The 13900-nt window shown below is 44.0% G+C and overlaps 1 protein-coding gene across 3 annotated transcripts in view; it reads right to left on the bottom strand.

The window, feature by feature from the left end:
• CHN2 (chimerin 2) overlaps positions 1–13900 on the bottom strand; it is a 300090-nt gene that overhangs the window by 101924 nt on the left and 184266 nt on the right. For all 3 annotated transcript variants that reach the window (XM_053218272.1, XM_027075183.2, XM_053218273.1), the window contains 3 exons: positions 8532–8563; positions 4294–4407; positions 2208–2493 (listed from right to left, as the gene is read on the bottom strand). In XM_053218272.1, the coding sequence (XP_053074247.1) occupies positions 2208–2493; positions 4294–4407; positions 8532–8563 (432 nt within the window). The remainder of the gene's footprint in view (positions 1–2207; positions 2494–4293; positions 4408–8531; positions 8564–13900) is intronic.

Consider the following 13900-nt stretch of genomic DNA (forward strand, 5'->3'; position numbering starts at 1 on the left):
GCAAGTGACCAGACCCAGTGTTCCGAATGTCCCCAGGAAAGCCAAACGTCGCGTCGTTAGTGGCAAGAAAATCCACACCACCCATGCCTGTCCATCAAACCCTTCACGGCACTTGGACTTCTTCTCTCAATGTTTTCTTTGCTTAGCTTTCCCTAGAAAGGCCAAAGTGTGCTGGGAAGCTCATCTGAAGTGATAATTAACCTGATTATTCATTTCCTCCAAGATTTCATTGTAATAAATGAATACAAAATGATCTGCAACGAAGGACATCTTTTGTCATGCAAGTTTCCATACGGGAATAGCATCTAGGAATGTCAGTTTCTAGTGACCAAACTTCCCTCTTGGCCAAGGACAACTCTCAAGAATTACCGATTCAACTACCCAGAACTCAAACTCTCATCCCAAACATACAAGAGACACTCTTTCTAGTCACCTCTTTTCCTGGAAATATTCTACTATAAAGCCTGCAGTTGTAACAGATTGCCTTTTGGGAGGCATTACTCTCTGACTTGGAAATATAAACACTGCTTCAGAGATTTATTTTATGATTCATCTTTTGATTTGTCATGGCTGGGAAGGTCAGCTTCCAGATTTTCTATTCTAAATTACTTTTGAGCAGATTTTACAAACAGGCTACGGAATGGCTTTTGCCTGAACCAGAACAAACTCTGAAAGTTAGGGCTCAAGTCCCCTCCCTTCCCCTTGGTACAACGGAAACAGTCAGAAGACCCACCATTTCCCAAGTCAATTATTTGTAGAAGTAATAATAACAGGTGCTTTGGAGGCACTGGAGTTATAAAAAGGAAAGTGGCAAATAATTTTTTCATGGGCCAGCTGCTCAGCTGATGTGCTTTTGGGAAAGGTTCTTATAGGCTCTAAAACTCAATCAGCAAATCAATTAAGATCGTGCCCGTCTCTGCCATCAGGACCGCGCGTGGCCTGCCTCTGCCCTCCTCCCCGTTCCGGTGATTTCTGGTGCGTCCCTGTCCCAAAGCCAAGGCAGCCAGTCAACCTCAGGTTCCTTTGCTTTAGGCTCACACTGGACAACGGGGGAGGGTGGGGGCGCCGCTCCGGTTTAATTAAGGATTAGTAATCACCACTCTGCTCTGCTCGTGGATATCCGTCCCAGCCCAAGCTTGCCTTTGACAGTGGGCTCAGCACAGACTCAGTGGGGGCTGACCGGCGTGACTGGCTGTCACTTTCTTTCAGTGGAAAACAGACAGGACCAGGCAAAGCAGATGGTTCCAGAAGGGGCACTTCCAAAAAACCTGCTAGCAAACTGTGGTGGTGCCTTTCAAATAAACAGCAACTTACTGGAGAGGAAAATCAGATCCTCCTCGCCACATCCTGCCACCGCCCATCCAGCTTGAACGTCGCGCACTTAGAAGTTTCTAATCCTCACGAGGCATGATAACTCTTCGGTTGGGGCGAAGGACAGCCTGTCTTTTAAGCCTCCCAGAGATAGCCATCATCACCGATAATGGCTCCCACTTCTGTCAGTAAAACCTGTTATCTAGGTAGGACCACCTTCAGGAGAGGGCTGACCCGTGCATCTCACATGGTCGCTCAGTCCTAAGACACAAATACCATGTGTTTGCATAGCTAGGTGGAACTAGAGGCAGCCAGGAAGGCCTCAAGTGGCATTAAAACCAAGGACTATTTTCATCACAAAACATTAATAAAGTGACAAATAATTATTTGTGAAGTCCTGGCTCCGGCCGTCGGAGTTTGGGCAAATCAATCCACATTTCTGGGCCCCAGTGAGAGCGGACGATTTCTTTCTTTTTTTTTTTTTTTCCTTTCTTTCTTTCTTTTTTTTTTTTTTTAATTTTTTTTACATTTGTTTAATTTTGAGAGACAGAGTGAGACAAAGTGAGAGTGGGGGGGGGGGGCAGAGAGAGAGGGAGACACAGGATCAGAAGCAGGCTCCAGGCTCTGAGCTGTCAGCGCAGAGCCCGACGTGGGGCTTGAACCTACAGACTGTGAGTTCATGACCTGAGCTGAAGTCGGACGCTCAACCGACTGAGCCACCCAGGCGCCCCTAGACTGGAGGATTTCTAAGGTTCCTTCTTGCACAAAATTCTAGATTTCTTTGGGCGGGGCTGGGTCTCTGCCAGCATTCTGGTCAATCACATACACAATGAATCAAGCCATTATTCAGCATAGATTAAAAACAAGAGACTGTTTCTGTCACACGCGCTGCTTACCTTTTCAACCGCCGTGTGTTCTTCATTTGCGACGCTTGTTTTCCTTGATTCGTTCTTCGACCTGCTCAGCCTCCTGGATACTTTTTCTCTGAGCAGAGTGGCATATCCAATGTGTTCGTAAATGGGGTTTGTTGTCATTTTGGAAATGTATTCAGAAGCTTTTGTTTCTATGTACAGTGTTATCAAGCCGTCTGTGACCAGATCATGAATCGATTCAAATCTCTTCTCGCCCACGAAGTGCTTTCCATCATAGAAGAGCCTGTAGTTTAAAGTCTGGTTTCCAAACCTGTCCCCAAGAGATTGAGAAATCACAACAGTGTCAGAAGCAAGAGCAGTGAAGAAAATCAGCAACTAACAGTTTGTGGGCGTACTGTATGCTAGGTGCTGAACTAGATACTTGGCATGATTTCCGCCCCCCCCCCCATCAAATTATCATAGAGAGCCTTTGAGACAGGTAGAATTACTATCCCCCACTTTACGGCTGAGAAATCGGAGATCTGAAGAGATCGGGTACCTGCTTGATGTTATGCCCCTGGAAAGAGGTAGGGGTGGGATTTAACAACCAGGCAGTCATATGGTATCATTTGACCGTAGAAATCACGAAGGCCGTTCGGCCCTTATCATCCTCATTTGTAAAAGGCAGAGGGTAGAGCCTGGTCTACAAATATTTTGCTTTTAAACTTCCATGTTGAACACTGGCCACACCCCTCTACCCCTCCCCTATGACCTGGCAATTGCCTCTGCAAGGCCTTGATGGGCCCTTATTACATCTTTGACCGCCACCAGTCGAGGAGCTCATACTTCCCCCCATAGTTAGTGCCACGGAAGGGAGGTGAGGGGAGTTGGGTGAAGCTCCCTCCTGGAACTGCCATTGCCAGGGTCCTAGGGATATGGGACCAATAAGGGACCTATAAGGTTCTTCCCCCTTTAGTACTGGCTGACCCCTCTTGGCCTTGGTCCTATATCTCACAGCCCCTGCTTAGTTCCCCACTGGGGCTGCCAGCACTTGTTGCTGGAGAGCTGGGGGACTGGGGGATAGGAAAATACTTTGCACACCTCGGGCACTTACTAGCTTTTGAAGTACTTCCTTATATTGACATCATCTAAGATATGTTCCCTAGGTGCAACTTGGAAAGTGTTCCACAGCCATGATATTCAGATGTCACACTGAATACGCCATTGTGGGCTGGCTGGGACGTGTTTCCAAATGATACCATTCATGCTATGGAGAAAGGTCTTCCCAATTCCAAAGAGGTCATAAGTGAACTTCCAGAAGACAATTTGATCCTGGAATTGGATGCTTTCCCCAAACTTTATGGGATTGCCGTGAGAATCAACTGGCATCACATATTGGATCGAGCTTACAAAGGTGCGGAAAATGCAACGTTTTTCGGGCACTGTGATTTTTTCCAGTTCTTGTGATGTTGTGGTAAAAGGCTGCTGAGAACTCTGCTCCCACGGCTTGCTAGCAAAAAGCATCATGACTGCCATTGGGAGTCAATGGGACCCATGGGTCAACGTGATCCCTGAGAAAACCCCATGGACAAACTCCAGGTTGGTCCAGACGCACATACACAACGTGAGGCGAAGACTTATGACAAGGGCTCCAGGGAACTAACTGAGGCAGGGGCGTCGCTCCCTCAGCTGGCTCAGTTTCAGGCAGAAGTGACTATAGGGGCACTAAATTCCCAGATAGTTTTCCAGTTTACTGTGTGGGCAGAAACAGAACCTCTGTGCCCATCCTACTGACAACATCTGTAGCCTAAGAAGTGTATGAGCCTCTCATACGCTACTGATACTCTGTCAACAAAGCAAAAATAAAAAATAAGTCGTGGGGAATGGGGAGTGATAGGTTAATGGGTACAGAATTTCTGTTTGGGATGATGAAAAGGTCCTGGAAAGGCAATAATGGAGATGTTTGCATAACATTAAGAATGTACTTAACGCCACTGAATCATACGCTTAAATCTGGCTAAGACGGTGAAATTTATGTTACATATATTTTACAGCAATAAAAAAAAAAACGGGGAAAAGTAAATAAAGTCACTCATAAAGCAGCTGCAACAATGGATGAGATCAAGTTCACCTTAGAGCTAACGTGTAGCATCCTGGCTGGCGTTGGCTTTCTCTAAGAATGTAGGCGCCCTCCACGCCTCCGAGAAGCTCGTCTGCCTGCTCCCGGGAGATGATCCCATGAAACCTGAGGAGAGACAGACCGTCCTTGTTCTCGACTGACCACGTACAAAGTATGCACCACAAAGAGTGAGGCTAAAAAAGATGGTGGGGCCACACAGAACCCACTGACCCCGACTGGGAGGAAGAGGGGAGTAGAGACCATATATCTTCAAGATGCCTTTGGAACCACTTCTCAGCAGGCACCCAAACATATAAGGAGTATTCAGGTAGGCAAAACAAAGGAACAAACACCCAGTCCCCCTGGCTTTCTGCTACTGTCTTGCTCTCAGGCTGAAAATTAAAGTCAAAACAAAAAGCCAGGTGACGGCTCCTTCTTTAACCATGGGGAATAACAAAAGGGCAATTACCAACTTAGCTCTCAGTGCAAACACAGAAACTATGTATTGTCTGGATTGCTAATGAACACTATTGATTATCAACCTGCTCACTTCAGGTGCAGGGTGTTGTTAATTTTAGAGACTCATTCTCTGGACATAATAGCCAACTATAATCAACGCTCTTCTATTTCTTTTAATTTTGAGAGCAATCGCCTAGGGATAGGTTTTCAAAAATGTATGTATTTTTCTTTTTAAAGAACATTTATTATGTTTTTTTTAATTTTAAAAGTAATACACATGCATGTAGAAAACACAGCGTATCTAGAGAGAATGCAGGCTTGGCCAATGACGGCTCTGCTCTGGAGGCAGATGTCTGAGACCCACGGAGCGGACAGTGACTCCTGGGAGCCAGGGGCAGGCACTGGACCACTTTCTCTCTTGTCTTTAAGTAAAGGCAGCTTCCCCTCCCCCACAACCCCCACCATCACTTATCAGAGAGTTGATCAATCCATGTGTCACAGGAAAGTGGGGGAGCTGGGTTGGGGGGGTGAGGTCAGTGCTGAGAGATCCAAGCTATTCCCATTTGGGTAATCCCAAACTTGAAGATCTTTGGGGGAATAAATTAGAGGAGAAATTTTTCTGCACAGAGAATCCTTATTTCACCTTCTTGGAGTCGCGAGGGGGGAAGGGGAAGTTGGCTAGACAAGTTTTGGCTTTGTTCCCCAGGACTGTGAAAATTAAAGTGAGGAGAAATGTAGAATGATAATATTTGGGGTGGGGGATGACTATTTCAATATTTATTTGCCTTTTGTACTTTAAAAATTTAACATTTATTCATTTTTGAGAGACAGAGTGAGGGTGAGGGAGGGGCAGAGAGAGAGGGAGACACAGAATCCGAAGCAGGCTCCAGGCTCTAGCTGTCAGCACAGAGCCCGTCGCGGGGCTCGAACCCACGGATGGTGAGATCATGACCTGAGCTGAAGTCGGACGCTCAACCGACTGAGCCACCCAGGCGCCCCTGGAAATTTTAAATTTAAATCCCAAGAGCCAACAAGTGGAGACCCCGGAGCAGCACCTCTCTGAAAGGAGCACGGATGTGGCATAAAAGCAACCTGACTGCCCCCAAAGAGACCAGCGTCCCCAGTTCTTGCAAGAGGGAGACTTAGAGGAATTGGGGCAGAGCTCAGATGCAGGATTGGAACTGACGGATCTGTGTCCGGGACCCTGGAGCCAGAGCAGAGGGGTCTGGGGCTTTGTGCGGGCGGACACTGAACCCTGTGACCCTTGTGGGAACGGCTCCTGTGCAATCTGAGCTGGGCTGACAGACCTGAAGGAACCCTGCAGACGCTGGGCCAGTGGAAGTGTGTGCAAAGAGCACGTGTGTGAGTGTGTCTATAAGAGACAGAGGTGGGAGGAGAGAATGGGTGTGTGTGGGCATGAGAGGGTGTGTGCATGAGAAAGAGTGTGGATGTGAGAGAAAGAGGGCACGTGTGTATATGAGTGTGTATGTGTGTGTATGAAAGACAGTGTATGTGTGAGAAAGCATGTGTGTATATATAAGAGAGTGTGTGTGAGAGAGTATATGTGTGTGCATGAGAGTGTGTGTGTGAGAGCATGTGTACGTATGAGAGAACGTGTGTGCATGAGCGTGTATATGAGAGAAAGTGTGTGTGTGAAAGAAAGAGAGCATGTGTGTATATGAGACCATGTGTGCAAGAGAGAGACAATGTGTGTGTGTGTGGTGACAAGGACATGCTAAGGGGCAGGAGGGGCATTGGGCATCAGAAGACACTGGAGTCAGAAAGGACAAAAGCTGGTGCCCCGAGAGGTATGAGCCTGGGACATCCAGGACATCACCTGATGGTGGGCCAGGGCAGGGGAGGCGATGACCACAAGAGGATGGGGTACACACAGAGCAGGGCACAGGTCACTCTCGGTGGGCAAGAGATATCCCAAACAGGCAGTTAGCCTGAATGCAGTCTTAACTCCCTTGACATGTTGAGGCGATAGCCCAGCAGCAGACGTCAAGTGTCAAGAACCAACTTGAATTCAGTTGTTCAAAAGAAGAAAATTACAGTTCTGTGAATCTAGGTTGTGGTTCATCATGCCCTTTACGCATGGGTTTAAAAATATCCATGATGTATATATCTTATGATCCCCTCTTTGCAGAAAGAAAGCGTGCACAGGAAAACACCGGAAGGAATGAGCTGAAGGGGAAAGTCAGCAGTGATTTCTCTCGTGGTGAGTTGTGAATGTTCCCTACCTTTCATAGCTATATGTTTTCTAATTTTCCCAAATTAGCGGATGTTAATTTATTCATGTTTTAAGAATAAAATGCTTATGCACAGGGAGGCAATTCAAAAGTTAAAAGAGGTAAAAACGTAAACAGTCCTGAGTATAAACTCTCTTCCCGTCACGGTATCCGTTGTCAACAGTTTGCGATTCCTAGTAGGAAACAAAAATGCATATATGTTTCCTGAAGAGAGCATATATTACTTTTCGAACGGAACGAAAACCTTTTATTTTTAAGAGGGAAACACGGAATCTGAAGTTTTAAAGCTAATTTCCCTCTAATACAAAAGTCTTTTTTTTTTCCTTTTGTGGTTAAGAGAATGTTTCTTTGCTGTCCTCTCACTACATAGTTTTTGTGGATTGGGGATTGGAAAACAGTAACTAAAAGGTCATCCAACAAAAGTGTTACGTGATACAGAAAATGCACAGTAGAGGTCCTTTTGCAATTCACATGCAAAAGTGTCCCATTTGAGAAATCCAAATCAGTATACTGAAGTAAGGAGCCATCCTACAACTAACTAGGTTAGATGTTAGGGATGTGGGGATGTGCGAGCAGAGGCCAGTGCTCCCTGGCGGGGAGCCCAGGGTGCTGGTTGAATTCCCAAGGCTGGGAAGTAAGGCTCAGAAATGCAGTCGTGGCCATTAGGAAGTGACTGCCAGGCTGGGACATGTAAGAGGGTCATCCATCATGAAGATGAGGTCCTGATGGGGAAGGGGATAGAGGAAGGAGGTTTGGATTGGTCAGGAGAGCTTGGGAGGTGGACCTGACCTCCTAAAGAGACTGCGGCTCCTAAGGCCCCCGGGTTGGACATGGGAAGCAAGCGAGCTGTGCACCTGACCCCCCGCATGGGCTGCTCTGTCTGTGCTTTATAAGCTGCTCCATACGCCGCAGCCTGAGACTGAGAATTCTTTTTATGGCATGCCTGTTTGCTCTCCGGTAGGCTTCTGAGAAAAGGAAACAACAGGAGTTGAAAGTAAGAGGGAGATGGGAGGAAATAATCATTATGGGATTGAGGCAATTTGGCTAATACATCCAAGTCCAGAGAAATCATCATTGTGGTTTTATGAGACCGCAGGGAAATGAGGTGACTTTTCCAGGCTGCCTTTACTGAGGTACATGAAAATAAAGAATTCAGCTACGTGGTTTACAATCTCTGACACTCTAAATGTTTATGCAGTACCAAGGTAGAAAATGAAATAAAATACGAACAGAGCCTCAGTCATGGAAAATGCTGCCTTACGTTTCAAATACTTGCCAGAAACTCAGTGGCTGCTGTACTGGCGAGAACTACAGCAGGAGATACTGTCCCTCCCACGTTAATGGCAGCCAAGCACCTGAGTCTTATAAAGAAAATTCAATACAAAGGGGTCTGATTGCATTTATCCTTATTATTAAACACTTGCACAATGGACATTTGATGAAGACCACATATTAGAAGATTTTTAATATTTAATATTTCAATGACACACGAAACGACACTTATTACATTATTAAAACAAAGAATAGCATGATACATACTCTCTTCCATAATATTTTGGTCTGTTCTCCACCTACATTAAAAAGAAGAAAAATATTAATAATGCATTCGAATTCAAATCAGATAGATAAAAATGCTATTCACACGAACGTAGCTAATCCTGATAGTAACTTTTATTACAGTTTTTACTACTCAAATCAGAGATCCGTGAGACCACAGAGTTAACCAGTGCATTCCTCTATCTTGGATAGGAGTGATGTAGAATCATCATATTTCTCTAATCATTAGGCTCATTCCCCACCTAAACTCAACCACCCAATAAAGGAATTTTCAAAGGAAACAAAGGGAAATATTAAGAACTTTATAAAGATATTACAAGGCATCATCCGGAAAAAGAAAATGAATAAAACGCAAGCATTTAGTTAAATCTTCATCCAATTGTTTCATTATGTAGTCATAATAAAAATAAGTGTACCTGTATCTAAAAATAATTTGGTCTCTTTCCAGATCAAATCAATACTCTTTATTTTTAAACAAATGGCTAATGGTCTGAAATTCACTTGACACCAGAGGCAAGATACAGAGGACAACATTTACGGCTTAACTAAACATCATAAGCATCCCAGAAAACATTCTGCAATCACATTTTGAGCTGTTGGATCATCTCGTTTGGTTTTTAGCACATATGTATATGATAATCTACTTTCTTGAGAACTTTGTTTTCTTATGTTCGTGGTGTTAGAATTGGTAAGAAATTAACATGAATTCTCACGCTCAGCTTTTGTTCTCCTAATCTAACTCCAGGGACACTGAAAATAGAGTAGAGCCACATTAAGTCATGGATTTTCGCTGATGGTTATGACAGCAAGTTTATGTTTATTTACTAGAGGAGAATGTGAGCCTGGCAGCCATTTCATTTGCTGTCATTTCTGTCCACAATCAGATGGGCAGTTTTTTCAGCAGGGCTCACCGGCACAGTGGAGGGATTTCAGGGTCCTGGGCAGTTTCTTGGCCTCCCTTCACTCTCCAAAGGATGCAGGGGGATTTGAGTGGGCAGTCAGGAGCCATAGAGCAGAGGAAAAGGTTCAGAAAGGGAGAGTTGAGGACCATATTCACAAGCCTGCCTCGGACAAGCCTCACTGGTATAAAACTCATCATCTAGACACGTCTAAATATATGTTCACTCTTCTGTGCATTTCACACTTGAAAAGCACTGAACCAAGAGGGGGCATTCATAACTCTTAACATTCAAGGTTTGAAGTCTGCTCTGTGTCATTTACAAAGGAAGATCTAAATAATATCATTAACAGAAGCACAAAGTGTGTAAAGGCACCTTGTTATCGGATGTGTACCATTACTCTACATGCTGGGAAGCTTTTTGATAGGAGTTGAATATGTTGTCATTTATATCATTCTATTAGCTTTCAAAGTTCTTTCTTACTTTTATGATCCTGTACCTAGGTATCTGCAACACCAACATGCCATAGAAGAAATTTAGACTAGAAAAATCAATGGAAGGAAGTAATATACAACGGGCAAGATATCTCTCCGATCTTTCAGAGTCAATTTTCCATTCCTTTGAAATGACTCCCTATGTCTAAGGACAGCTTTATTTCCATCCTTTTGGCTGTGCCATAATAGACATTTGCAAATCTGGGGTTATCTCCCAGCCCGACCCCCCCAGTTCTCGTCTCTTATCTCCCCGAAAGGGAAGAATAATTCATCTAACTTTCAGGATGGACAGCATGGAAGATAGAGCCTACCGCTAACTCCTGGCATGTAAGTAAGTAGTTCATGAGTGTCGAATTTGACTCCTGAGAAGATAACAAATTGCTTTCGGTTCATTCATCAATCATAAAAATACATGGCACGCTTATTACGCTCAGGGTTCTGTGCTCAGCCCTGCATTGTTCATGAAACAATAACCTCAAAGGTGTGGAGAGGAAAGGTCTGAGGAGCTCGGGAGTGTTCTGCTCTTGCGGCAGGAGGAAACACGTGGGAAATCTACCATAGGCCCCCAAATACAAAAGTCAGTATTTACGGTGCCTTGTGGGATACCAAATAAGATCCTGCCTGTTAGAGGACAGGTTGACCTAAATGAGGGACAGATCCGCTTATGGGAACCACGAGAATATACAAGAGCACTGATTTGTGAGGGACAGAGCACACATGGAATCGAGCCACGGAACAGGTCCCAAATATTGCACGGGATGTATACTAAAATATTACTCTTTGTTTATCTGAAGTTCAAATTTAACTAGGCATTCCGTTTTTCTTTCTTTTTTTTTTTTTCCCCCTAAATCTGGCAACCCTATAGGAAGAAAGGAAAGGTGGAGAGGTCCGAGGCAGCCAAGAGAGAGGATGTGGTCATTCATCTGGTAGCCCTGGTAGGGGCTGTTTTGATAGCAATCTGATTCAATCTTGGATCCCTTTGTCGTCTCTGCCTTTCTTACAGAAAATAGAGCTGGCCTTATTAATGTTAATGAGAGAGAGAGCAGCTGGGATTTACCAAAAAAAAAGCACAACAAAGAAAAACTTCTCTTCCTAAACTTTTTGCTCACAGGAGTCTAAACATAGTCTCTCTCTCTCCACACTTCACTAAGCTTTTAACCAGTCAAGAGCTTAAATTAAGTGAAATGGCCCTGGGAAAATCATAGAACATCCACATGTTTTCAAGGTGGATAATACTGGGTCCTCAGATCCAGACAAAACTAGTCAGCCGGATGTCAGGACTCCCAGGAATAAAGGCACTGACTAGATAGACTAGTAACATCTACACTGTGACCCAGTAATGCCTGAAGAAGCCTGGTTCAGTCCCCAGGTGCGGCTCTGTGTCAGCCATCGATGGAATCAGGACTGACTCGTGAAACGTGCATTTATTAAGAAAGACGTAGCACCTGAATTTCAGTTTCCAATTGTACGAGATTCTTTTCAGCGAATGAGAGAGAAGACAGTTGATAAATAAAAAAGGAAAGCAGCTCAGAAGCTCTTCTCACATTCTCTTTGAAAATTAGGTTTGTTGAAATCAAGAACTTGCTTAAAAAAAAAAATAGAGGGCTTATGGAGGTAGTCACATGGATTCAGGAAGGGATAAAAATGTAACATATCCCAACATGAAAGAAGGTTGGTTCTGGAGCATTCCTGCCATTCCATAATCTAATCCTGATTATCTCCGGATAAGAACTCGAGTTGGACAACCCATCATCTTGGGGAGCCTGGGCACTGAGGATACGATTCACAGAAATTGCATCTGCAATGCCAGATGAGTTAGTTAGTGCTCCAACTCCAAGCAGAAAGCAGCTCACCATTTTAGGAAAACAAAACAAAACAAAAATCTGATAATTTGTAGATATATTGCTGAACCCTAAAATACTGGATTCGTTGCTGATCTACCGGGTTCAGAAAGGAACGCCTCTCTTTACAGAAGAACAACACGCAGATGATCTGTGGAACAAGCAAACACATGACATGGGTCCTCCCGAAGTTCAGGTGAATTCAGTATGTGTGGTGGAACCATGCTGATTCTTTTTACAAATGTAATTGAAGATTTTATTCGACATGCGCATCATCCATGGGGGAAGAGTCCCCCAGGGTGGGCAATACTTGCCATCGATGTCACTCTTGACCATAGCACTTTTGGAATTCCTCTTTCGTGACTTAGATTTTACTACTTTTCTCTAGAATATCCTTACAGCTGCCTTTCTCAAAGTGTGGTCTGGTCATTCAAAACAGAAACTTCAGGATGCTTCGTAAAGATTACAGATTCCTGATCTGTATCTCAGACCAACTGAACCAGAACGAAGGTGGGGGAGCTGCGATGTGTTATTTGATTAATCCCCCAGGTGATATTTACGCATACAGTATAGTCAGAGTCATCAGCTTATAGAAACCGTATATTTGTGTTTTGAGTTGAGAGTAGATGTTATTTCGGCAAACAGGCAGAAGTTACTACTCCGAGCCACATTCAGCGAAAAGGGAAGTGATCCAACTAGGAAATACATTTGAGACAAGAATGAGGCATGACCCTAAGATAATAAAATCTGCACTGTGCCTTGTTCTGAAGCTATTTTAGGAGACATTCCCAAGATGCTCTGAGCAATGGGAACTCGGCAGAAATAAAAGCACAGATTCCCAAGATGATGGATTCTATTTTAAATAGAAAAAAATTTGTCCAAAAATATCAATTTCTCCAGTATTACTAAAATGCCTTTAAATAACTATATAAGAATCTGATAAGAATTTCTTTTTTAAAAAAATTTTTAACGTTTATTTATTTTTGGGAGAGAGAGAGAGAGAGAGAGAGAGAGAGAGGGAGAGGGAGAATATGAGTGGGGGAGGGGCAGAGAGAGAGGGAGACACAGAATCTGAAACAGGCTCCAGGCTCTGAGCTGTCAGCACAGGGCCTGATGTGGGGCTCGAACTCACGAACTCACATAATATATGTCTTTAAAGGATAATCTATCTTATGACTTTATAGTCACACCTCAAATATAATTATTGCCAGTACTGTGACTATTGAAAATGGGTTTAGTCCTGTCTAGTCCTGTCCATACTCCCTACAGACCATGTTTCTACTCATCTACAGCCAATGCAGACGGTCCGGCTTCCCTGCCGAATGGTCTCATCACCCCACATTCATCCTATGTTCCAATCAAATGAAATTACTTGTAGTTCCATAATTTGCTCTCTGCCATATGTCCATTGTTTTTCATACGTTCTGATTTCAGATCTTGAACTCCCTTCTAATAAAATAGCGGCAGATCACGTGACTGTTGAAAGGGGAGGCTCCAGACTCAGGCTGCTTGGCTTTGACGCCAAATCTGTGTATCCCTAAGCAAGTTACGAATCTCTCTGTCCCTTGGTTTCCTAGTCTTTAAAATGGAGATGATAGGGGCGCCTGGGTGGCTCAGTCGGTTGGGCATCCGACTTCGGCTCAGTCATGATCTCACGGTTTGTCAGTTCGAGCCCCGCGTCGGGTTCGGGGCTGACAGCTCGGAGCCTGGAGCCTGCTGCGGATTCCGTGTCTCCGGCTCTCTCTGCCCCTCCCCGACTTGTGCTCTGTCTCTCCCTATCAGAAATAAATATAATGTAAAAAATAAGTAAAATAAAATGGAGATGATAATAAAAGTAACTGCCTCATTGAGCTGTTGTAATAATTAAATGAGTTATGTTTGCAGCAGTGTCTGGGACCCAGAGCACTTCAATGACTACTAACTATCACTGGTATCCAGAAAGGGCCTCCCTGCACAGAAAGAAAAGTTAGGCCCACTCTTTTTTTTCTCCCCCCTTTAATTATTTATTTTTAAATTTTTTATTCAAGTGTAATTAACATAGAGTCTTAGATCAAGGCTCATTCTTTTCTGTGCTCTTACAACTCTTTTTATAAGATTTTAAATAGCTACTTGTCCAT

Source organism: Acinonyx jubatus, chromosome A2 (assembly GCF_027475565.1).
Source record: "Acinonyx jubatus isolate Ajub_Pintada_27869175 chromosome A2, VMU_Ajub_asm_v1.0, whole genome shotgun sequence".
In the NCBI taxonomy this organism is placed as follows: Eukaryota; Metazoa; Chordata; class Mammalia; order Carnivora; family Felidae; genus Acinonyx; species Acinonyx jubatus.